Source organism: Pimephales promelas, chromosome 3 (assembly GCF_988280905.1).
Source record: "Pimephales promelas chromosome 3, fPimPro1.hap1.1, whole genome shotgun sequence".
Classification (NCBI taxonomy): Eukaryota; Metazoa; Chordata; class Actinopteri; order Cypriniformes; family Leuciscidae; genus Pimephales; species Pimephales promelas.
The window spans coordinates 30,831,698-30,842,445 of NC_142771.1; the positions used below are offsets into that span (position 1 = coordinate 30,831,698).

At 38.7% G+C, this 10,748-nt stretch overlaps 1 protein-coding gene across 2 annotated transcripts in view; it reads right to left on the minus strand.

Annotated features, from left to right (window-relative positions):
• Positions 1-10,068, minus strand: part of ttyh3a (tweety family member 3a) — a 79,925-nt gene extending 69,857 nt beyond the window's left edge. Inside the window, exon 1 of one of the 2 annotated variants that reach the window (XM_039686174.2) lies at positions 9,127-10,067. In XM_039686174.2, the coding sequence (XP_039542108.1) occupies positions 9,127-9,252 (126 nt within the window). In that variant the 5' untranslated portion in view covers positions 9,253-10,067. Of the gene's footprint in view, positions 1-9,126 lie in introns of both variants that reach the window. The other variant, XM_089128737.1, reaches the window with a different exon arrangement.
• Between the last annotated feature and the right edge of the window lie 680 nt (positions 10,069-10,748).

The following is a 10,748-nucleotide window of genomic DNA, read 5'->3' on the forward strand; positions in this document are numbered from 1 at the left end:
CATTGAGTTTGCTTTAAATATCATAATGTTTTATATTACAACATAAAATACATAACACCATTCAGGATTTTTTATGAAAAAGGTGAACGGAGGCTGTCGGGGACATTAAAAGTTATCACGATGAACAGATAAAGTTCGCTTTTACAGCCTCTTTATGCTTATAATTGTACTCTTACAAACTATTCTAACTCACGCTTTCAGGGAAAATGCTTTTAGATAAAAACTTAAACAGTTGTCGGAATTCTATTGACGGTGACGTTGAAGTCTTTCACTTCTGACGACTGCATTTAGGCTTCAATATTTCAAAAAAGTTGTCTTCATCTTTGAAAATTATTTTGATGGACAAAACAGAAGTAAAAAGTACCATAAACTTTTGTTGATCACAGAGCTTATTTTTTTTGCAGATAATCCAAACGCCAATGGAAAAATCCTATTGGGTTAACTGCCAATTGGCCAACAAAGGGACGTCATACCTGCACCACTCTTGTCTTTCTGCCTGGATTACAGTGCCATTGTCTTAGTAGTAAATATAAGTAGTAAAATATGATAGAAATTAGATTTTCCCTGGTCAGTGTTTTAGCACATTAAGCGTTTTCCACATTATATTTTTTAGGGTTTCCCCTTAAAGGGTTAGTTCACCCAAAAATGAAAATTAAGTCATTAATTACTCACCCCCATGCTGTACCAAGCCCGTAAGACCTTCGTTCGTCTTCGGAACACAAATGAAGATATTTTTGATTAAATTTGAGAGCTGTATAACTACCACATTGGCTCCTAAGGGACTGCCTCTTGACGGCCCAAAAAGTCAATGAAGAAAATGTTTAAATATCCCAAGTGACTACCGTGGCTCAACTATATGTTTATCAAGCGACGCGAATACTTTTTGTGCGAAAAAACAAACAAAAATAACGAGTTTATTCGACTATTTCTTTTCTTCCTTGTAGGCCAGAACGAGACTTCCTTATAGATTTCGACGACGCATGCGCGAGAATTGCGATCTAAGCTGGTGTAAGCAGATCGCAATTCTCGCGCATGCGTCGTGGAAATCTAAGGAATTCTCGTTCTGGCCTACAAGGAAGAAAAGAAATAGTCGAATAAACTCGTTATTTTTGTTTGTTTTTGAAATTCATTTCACACAAAATTTCTAGTTAGTTGGCTGTGGCGATCAGGGGTGCGTTTCCCGAAAGCATCGTTAGCCAACTATGGTCGCAAGTTCCGTCGTTTTCCAATAGAGTTCAATGGAAATTGCGACCAACTTGCGACCATAGCTGGCTAACGATGCTTTCGGGAAACGCACCCCAGGACGATCGAGGGCGAGGGACGTAAGAGGACGGCGCGAGGCCGGGGTGTGAGTGATAATGAAAGACACCGCGCGCCGGTCTCGTGTCTCTCACGGGGGAGCGAAAGCATAAAATGAGGAGCGACGACGACAGATCGAGAGACACAGGCCTGATTTTATGTTGTGTTTTGTTTCTGTTGTGTGTAACGTTACTGCAGTCGTCAATGAGGGGCTGCTGGCTTATACTTTCGTTTTGTATTTGTTCATTTTATTAAAATGTTTAACATGTTCACTGGTTCCCGCCTCCTTCCCACAACAACAAACCCTGTTAACGTTACATTGGCAAACTCATTAGTGAATTACTCCTCGTTTGCATGTACAATGTCAAAAGACAACAACAAACAATAACAGAAGAAAATTTAAAACAAGAGCCAGGGAACATACTTTATATAGAAACAATACAGAAACAAGTTATCATGTGAAATGAGATACTAACACTTCCGCAAGTATTCCGTATCAGAGCAACCAAAGCATCTCAACTGAAAAAAACAAGAGCCCACAGCAAGGCGTTTTCATCCGGCTAAAAACATTTTGGTGGAAACACAGCCTTGGAGATAATAAAGAAGCATTTCTCCTGCTTTCTGTTTATTACCCATTAACAATCTGAATACAAGTTTAGTATTTTCATGCTGGTACACTGCAAAGTTTCTGGATAGACAACCATGTTTAAATGCTTGTTTGAATCAGAAACTGTGGTGATTGGCAGTGATAACCAACGGATGAGACAAACAACTTTTACGTATATAATTGAACAGTTTTTGCTCTGGTACCGAAATGGTACAGAGAACCGCACAATTTTATAGGTAGAGCCCTTCATAAAAACACATTTTGTGAAGAGATGCCTAAAAAAAGAAGCATTAAGATGACCATTTACATCAAATAGCTATTTTGACTGTATATAGACCACATTGAATAACACTGTTACAGGTGCAATAACAAATCATGATTATGTGCCTATAGTTCTGACAATATATAGTACCACCACTCAATTTCATTCAAATGTCTAAATTTGTCATCCAAAAATGTGCTCAAAATGTGGTCCGGCACAATTCTGGCTTTTTTACATTAGTATTTTATGTTACCAACTGGTTTAACCCAAGTTCTCCATAAAAGCGAACAACAGGGAAGGCCAAACTTGATTTAAGGAGCTTTAATTAGACAATGTCACCAGGCTGATGCACTCCTGGCTTGTCAGTAGGCCATCTGTTGTCTCAATGATGAAGGCCTGCAGCCAAGATGTTCAAAGGGCCCTGCTAACTTCAACAGCCACACCTGGGTGTGTTCAGCATTAGGCCGTGTGTCCACCAAAGCGTTTTTAGCCAGCTGAAAACGCTAGACGCTCTGCTGAAGACGCCGTGCATTGGGCGCTTGAGAGCGTTTTGGCAGCGCAGCGTTTTTTCCGTTGAGACGTTTCGTTGCTATGATACAGAATATCCGCAGCAGTTTGAATATTGTGACAGTTGGTCGGTGTGGTATTAGTCCCGCCCCTCCTCCACTGTGATTGGACAGCTGGGTAAAAAGTGACAGTGATGAGCACTGCGTTTTATCCAAAGTTGAACATTTTTCAACTCCCAGCAACCAGTAAAAACGCTGGGCGCTTCAGCGTGAAAAAAACGCTCAGCGCCTCGTCACGCTCATGGCGTTTAAAAAAACGCGGCGCTCCCATTGAAAACAATTGAAAACATACGCCAGGAGCGTGGAAAAAAGCCTTGGTGGACAACACGGCCTTAGAGACATGCAAGCATTAGAATAACAATTATGAAGTCGTCATGAAGATTGAATGATTTCTATTGCATTTTTATGGCACAGAGAAATGCACATATTTAAAAGAAAATCTGCATAATCTCTTTAAGAGATGAGCTACCCATTAACTCTGGCAGTTTGTTCTGGTCCTACAATGTGATAGACGAAATGTTTCAATGGTGCGTTCAAAGTCCTCCTGGGAAGTTTGTATAAATTGGTAAATTCAATTGCGACGTCGGGTGCGTTCAAATTAACTTTGGCTTAAGCAAGATGATACTTTATAAAACAACAACTGGGGGAAAAAAATTCTCACATTTCTATGGCACCATAATCGAAGACAATACATTATGCAATACCTTTACCATAGAAAATTGTTCTAAAAAAAGAACTCAAAAATAAAGTGCACATTGAGTTTGCTTTAAATATCATAATGTTTTATATTACAACATAAAATACATAACACCATTCAGGATTTTTTATGAAAAAGGTGAACGGAGGCTGTCGGGGACATTAAAAGTTATCACGATGAACAGATAAAGTTCGCTTTTACAGCCTCTTTATGCTTATAATTGTACTCTTACAAACTATTCTAACTCACGCTTTCAGGGAAAATGCTTTTAGATAAAAACTTAAACAGTTGTCGGAATTCTATTGACGGTGACGTTGAAGTCTTTCACTTCTGACGACTGCATTTAGGCTTCAATATTTCAAAAAAGTTGTCTTCATCTTTGAAAATTATTTTGATGGACAAAACAGAAGTAAAAAGTACCATAAACTTTTGTTGATCACAGAGCTTATTTTTTTTGCAGATAATCCAAACGCCAATGGAAAAATCCTATTGGGTTAACTGCCAATTGGCCAACAAAGGGACGTCATACCTGCACCACTCTTGTCTTTCTGCCTGGATTACAGTGCCATTGTCTTAGTAGTAAATATAAGTAGTAAAATATGATAGAAATTAGATTTTCCCTGGTCAGTGTTTTAGCACATTAAGCGTTTTCCACATTATATTTTTTAGGGTTTCCCCTTAAAGGGTTAGTTCACCCAAAAATGAAAATTAAGTCATTAATTACTCACCCCCATGCTGTACCAAGCCCGTAAGACCTTCGTTCGTCTTCGGAACACAAATGAAGATATTTTTGATTAAATTTGAGAGCTGTATAACTACCACATTGGCTCCTAAGGGACTGCCTCTTGACGGCCCAAAAAGTCAATGAAGAAAATGTTTAAATATCCCAAGTGACTACCGTGGCTCAACTATATGTTTATCAAGCGACGCGAATACTTTTTGTGCGAAAAAACAAACAAAAATAACGAGTTTATTCGACTATTTCTTTTCTTCCTTGTAGGCCAGAACGAGACTTCCTTATAGATTTCGACGACGCATGCGCGAGAATTGCGATCTAAGCTGGTGTAAGCAGATCGCAATTCTCGCGCATGCGTCGTGGAAATCTAAGGAATTCTCGTTCTGGCCTACAAGGAAGAAAAGAAATAGTCGAATAAACTCGTTATTTTTGTTTGTTTTTGAAATTCATTTCACACAAAATTTCTAGTTAGTTGGCTGTGGCGATCAGGGGTGCGTTTCCCGAAAGCATCGTTAGCCAACTATGGTCGCAAGTTCCGTCGTTTTCCAATAGAGTTCAATGGAAATTGCGACCAACTTGCGACCATAGCTGGCTAACGATGCTTTCGGGAAACGCACCCCAGGACGATCGAGGGCGAGGGACGTAAGAGGACGGCGCGAGGCCGGGGTGTGAGTGATAATGAAAGACACCGCGCGCCGGTCTCGTGTCTCTCACGGGGGAGCGAAAGCATAAAATGAGGAGCGACGACGACAGATCGAGAGACACAGGCCTGATTTTATGTTGTGTTTTGTTTCTGTTGTGTGTAACGTTACTGCAGTCGTCAATGAGGGGCTGCTGGCTTATACTTTCGTTTTGTATTTGTTCATTTTATTAAAATGTTTAACATGTTCACTGGTTCCCGCCTCCTTCCCACAACAACAAACCCTGTTAACGTTACATTGGCAAACTCATTAGTGAATTACTCCTCGTTTGCATGTACAATGTCAAAAGACAACAACAAACAATAACAGAAGAAAATTTAAAACAAGAGCCAGGGAACATACTTTATATAGAAACAATACAGAAACAAGTTATCATGTGAAATGAGATACTAACACTTCCGCAAGTATTCCGTATCAGAGCAACCAAAGCATCTCAACTGAAAAAAACAAGAGCCCACAGCAAGGCGTTTTCATCCGGCTAAAAACATTTTGGTGGAAACACAGCCTTGGAGATAATAAAGAAGCATTTCTCCTGCTTTCTGTTTATTACCCATTAACAATCTGAATACAAGTTTAGTATTTTCATGCTGGTACACTGCAAAGTTTCTGGATAGACAACCATGTTTAAATGCTTGTTTGAATCAGAAACTGTGGTGATTGGCAGTGATAACCAACGGATGAGACAAACAACTTTTACGTATATAATTGAACAGTTTTTGCTCTGGTACCGAAATGGTACAGAGAACCGCACAATTTTATAGGTAGAGCCCTTCATAAAAACACATTTTGTGAAGAGATGCCTAAAAAAAGAAGCATTAAGATGACCATTTACATCAAATAGCTATTTTGACTGTATATAGACCACATTGAATAACACTGTTACAGGTGCAATAACAAATCATGATTATGTGCCTATAGTTCTGACAATATATAGTACCACCACTCAATTTCATTCAAATGTCTAAATTTGTCATCCAAAAATGTGCTCAAAATGTGGTCCGGCACAATTCTGGCTTTTTTACATTAGTATTTTATGTTACCAACTGGTTTAACCCAAGTTCTCCATAAAAGCGAACAACAGGGAAGGCCAAACTTGATTTAAGGAGCTTTAATTAGACAATGTCACCAGGCTGATGCACTCCTGGCTTGTCAGTAGGCCATCTGTTGTCTCAATGATGAAGGCCTGCAGCCAAGATGTTCAAAGGGCCCTGCTAACTTCAACAGCCACACCTGGGTGTGTTCAGCATTAGGCCGTGTGTCCACCAAAGCGTTTTTAGCCAGCTGAAAACGCTAGACGCTCTGCTGAAGACGCCGTGCATTGGGCGCTTGAGAGCGTTTTGGCAGCGCAGCGTTTTTTCCGTTGAGACGTTTCGTTGCTATGATACAGAATATCCGCAGCAGTTTGAATATTGTGACAGTTGGTCGGTGTGGTATTAGTCCCGCCCCTCCTCCACTGTGATTGGACAGCTGGGTAAAAAGTGACAGTGATGAGCACTGCGTTTTATCCAAAGTTGAACATTTTTCAACTCCCAGCAACCAGTAAAAACGCTGGGCGCTTCAGCGTGAAAAAAACGCTCAGCGCCTCGTCACGCTCATGGCGTTTAAAAAAACGCGGCGCTCCCATTGAAAACAATTGAAAACATACGCCAGGAGCGTGGAAAAAAGCCTTGGTGGACAACACGGCCTTAGAGACATGCAAGCATTAGAATAACAATTATGAAGTCGTCATGAAGATTGAATGATTTCTATTGCATTTTTATGGCACAGAGAAATGCACATATTTAAAAGAAAATCTGCATAATCTCTTTAAGAGATGAGCTACCCATTAACTCTGGCAGTTTGTTCTGGTCCTACAATGTGATAGACGAAATGTTTCAATGGTGCGTTCAAAGTCCTCCTGGGAAGTTTGTATAAATTGGTAAATTCAATTGCGACGTCGGGTGCGTTCAAATTAACTTTGGCTTAAGCAAGATGATACTTTATAAAACAACAACTGGGGGAAAAAAATTCTCACATTTCTATGGCACCATAATCGAAGACAATACATTATGCAATACCTTTACCATAGAAAATTGTTCTAAAAAAAGAACTCAAAAATAAAGTGCACATTGAGTTTGCTTTAAATATCATAATGTTTTATATTACAACATAAAATACATAACACCATTCAGGATTTTTTATGAAAAAGGTGAACGGAGGCTGTCGGGGACATTAAAAGTTATCACGATGAACAGATAAAGTTCGCTTTTACAGCCTCTTTATGCTTATAATTGTACTCTTACAAACTATTCTAACTCACGCTTTCAGGGAAAATGCTTTTAGATAAAAACTTAAACAGTTGTCGGAATTCTATTGACGGTGACGTTGAAGTCTTTCACTTCTGACGACTGCATTTAGGCTTCAATATTTCAAAAAAGTTGTCTTCATCTTTGAAAATTATTTTGATGGACAAAACAGAAGTAAAAAGTACCATAAACTTTTGTTGATCACAGAGCTTATTTTTTTTGCAGATAATCCAAACGCCAATGGAAAAATCCTATTGGGTTAACTGCCAATTGGCCAACAAAGGGACGTCATACCTGCACCACTCTTGTCTTTCTGCCTGGATTACAGTGCCATTGTCTTAGTAGTAAATATAAGTAGTAAAATATGATAGAAATTAGATTTTCCCTGGTCAGTGTTTTAGCACATTAAGCGTTTTCCACATTATATTTTTTAGGGTTTCCCCTTAAAGGGTTAGTTCACCCAAAAATGAAAATTAAGTCATTAATTACTCACCCCCATGCTGTACCAAGCCCGTAAGACCTTCGTTCGTCTTCGGAACACAAATGAAGATATTTTTGATTAAATTTGAGAGCTGTATAACTACCACATTGGCTCCTAAGGGACTGCCTCTTGACGGCCCAAAAAGTCAATGAAGAAAATGTTTAAATATCCCAAGTGACTACCGTGGCTCAACTATATGTTTATCAAGCGACGCGAATACTTTTTGTGCGAAAAAACAAACAAAAATAACGAGTTTATTCGACTATTTCTTTTCTTCCTTGTAGGCCAGAACGAGACTTCCTTATAGATTTCGACGACGCATGCGCGAGAATTGCGATCTAAGCTGGTGTAAGCAGATCGCAATTCTCGCGCATGCGTCGTGGAAATCTAAGGAATTCTCGTTCTGGCCTACAAGGAAGAAAAGAAATAGTCGAATAAACTCGTTATTTTTGTTTGTTTTTTCGCACAAAAAGTATTCGCGTCGCTTGATAAACATATAGTTGAGCCACGGTAGTCACTTGGGATATTTAAACATTTTCTTCATTGACTTTCTGGGCCGTCAAGAGGCAGTCCCTTAGGAGCCAATGTGGTAGTTATACAGCTCTCAAATTTAATCAAAAATATCTTCATTTGTGTTCCGAAGACGAACGAAGGTCTTACGGGCTTGGTACAGCATGGGGGTGAGTAATTAATGACTTAATTTTCATTTTTGGGTGAACTAACCCTTTAATATATATATATATATATATATATATATATATATATATATATATATTATATCAGTTATCTCAATAATGTGCTTGAAAGTGCAAAATGGAAAACTACCCATACTCCAGACAGGTCAGGTGCCAAATTGTCACCCCATCTCATTGAAGCCTAACCCCACCCCTCACCCCCTAAACTTTATTAGCATGACTGTTAATGTTACAATATTGCCAAAGCATGGATTTTGAATTCTTAATTTGTTTTACTTCAGTTGCGAGTTCAGTTTGTGACAGTGAAGGAGGAAGTGCATCCCAGTCTCAATCTCTCCAGTTCTACAGTGAGCACATACTCTTTTCTCTTTTGTTAACCAGCTCTTTCTGTGTCTGCAGGTCTCAGTGGCTAGGAACGAAATAACTAACTAGCCAATTTATGTCTCAAACAAATTACTTAATTCACAGGTAAACAAAGAATCATGTTGAATATCAACAACACTTACTGTTATGTGCCTTACAACACACAACATTTCATATTACACGCAACAGCATTTCAGTCACAGTATCAAAACTGTGTAAAAATAGTTGCTACCTTAACTTAAGTACAATCAACTTGTCATTTGTTAGTTCAGTCTTGTATAACTTATAAATAAAAGTACTTACATTTTAAATAGTTAAAGCAATGTAAAAACATATGTTGTCACAATATTTAAAACATATACACACATATATATATATATATATATTTTTTTTTTTTTTTTTTTTTTTAATGCAGGTTTAATACATGGACTTACCTGCTGGTATGACGAGTCCTCTGGGCGAAAATCACTGCTGGTTTGTTCAAATTGCAGATTAAAGTGAGGCAGTCTGTGCATCAGGTTAACCCACCACGGAGGAGAGTAATTCACAACGGCAGCCATAATCTTTATGGCGATAACACTCCAAGCCAAGAGAAACTAAAACTAGTTTAAAACTTCAGTCGGGGTTTAAACAAGCGACACATAAATCTGCTCTTCCTTGGAAAATGCTCATCTATCGTCCTTCACCCATAGTGATATGGAGCTAAATGCGATTAACGTTAGTTGTTTAAACCGCCTGCAGTGCCCTGGAGAGAAACCGAAAGCTGGTTGTTAAGTAAAAACGAAGGGTTTAAACAACACGCAACGGCAAAGAGCTAATTATTTAGAGACTCTTCTCTGCTTAGAAGCGTTCAGCTGTATAAAACAGGACTCGAGCTTTCCTTTCCCTACCGGCTGACTGTGTAAACACAAGGGAAGCGTGTATTACAAGATCTTACTTCCCCTTTCAAAACTGCCTATTGTTTAGATACATTAAAACTAGGCGCATGCACACCAACCCTGAGATATGCCTTAATTTAAAGCAGAAACCTTCCTAGATCCAAGACTCAGTCCTCAGGTTGCTCGCAATGCCAGCCAGTTAGGAGATGTAACGTTATCTCGCTTGCTTTGGCCGAGACTAGTGCCAAGCGTTTGTCTGCGGCTCCGTCATTCCCACGGTGAAACTCCTCCGTCCTTTTGTCCTTATTAGTCATAAATTACCGGGGAAGGTGTTTATGAAGTCAAAATGTCCGTGTGTGGGTTAGCAGACGCCACGCGACTCCTCCCAGCCGACAAAACTCGGTGAGATGATCTCTAATCCAGTGTGAGTGTGTGAAGAGCAACCAAGCAACGAGCCGTTTGCCCAGATTGCCCACCGACACAAACTCAACTCACACACCGAGAGAGTGGAGGTTTATCACGGTGTGGGGCAACTGTTGAGAACAGTGACATCTAGTGGTCAGACAGAATAATACACACGAGGCTTACTTGGAGAAAACAGAAGGATCGCAGCTCTCATGTTGTATAGGAATATTCCATTTTTATGAATATTTAAAACAAATAAAATAAAATTTCTTAGAAAGAGGAGGATGGTAATTCTTTTGGAAAAAACATATCAAATGTATTTTTTTTTTAAATAAAATAAAATAAAAATGAAATCTAACGAAATGTTTACGTAATGTTTTGCATATAGCCAATACTTATAGAGGTTACAAATCAATGTTAAAACATTGCATTTACAGCCTCAGCAAACAATGATTCACTGATTTGCTCATATAAAAAATAACCGTTGCACATAACATGTTTATTTATTCGTTTAGCCTATTTCATATCGTCTAATCATATGTCACCAAACCTGGAAATACTCTTGTACTGTAGGCTATGTTACACTGTAAAATGCTTTAACTCACTTAAAGAAATATGAAATCTATAGTTAATTGCTGTCTTACAGTTCACCCCAAAATCAGTATTAACTCAAGCTGTTCAAAACCTGAATGAGTTTAATTCTTCTGTTGAACACAAAAGAGGATATTTTGAAGATAGTTTTATCTTCTTTTGTGTTCAACAGAAGAAAGAAA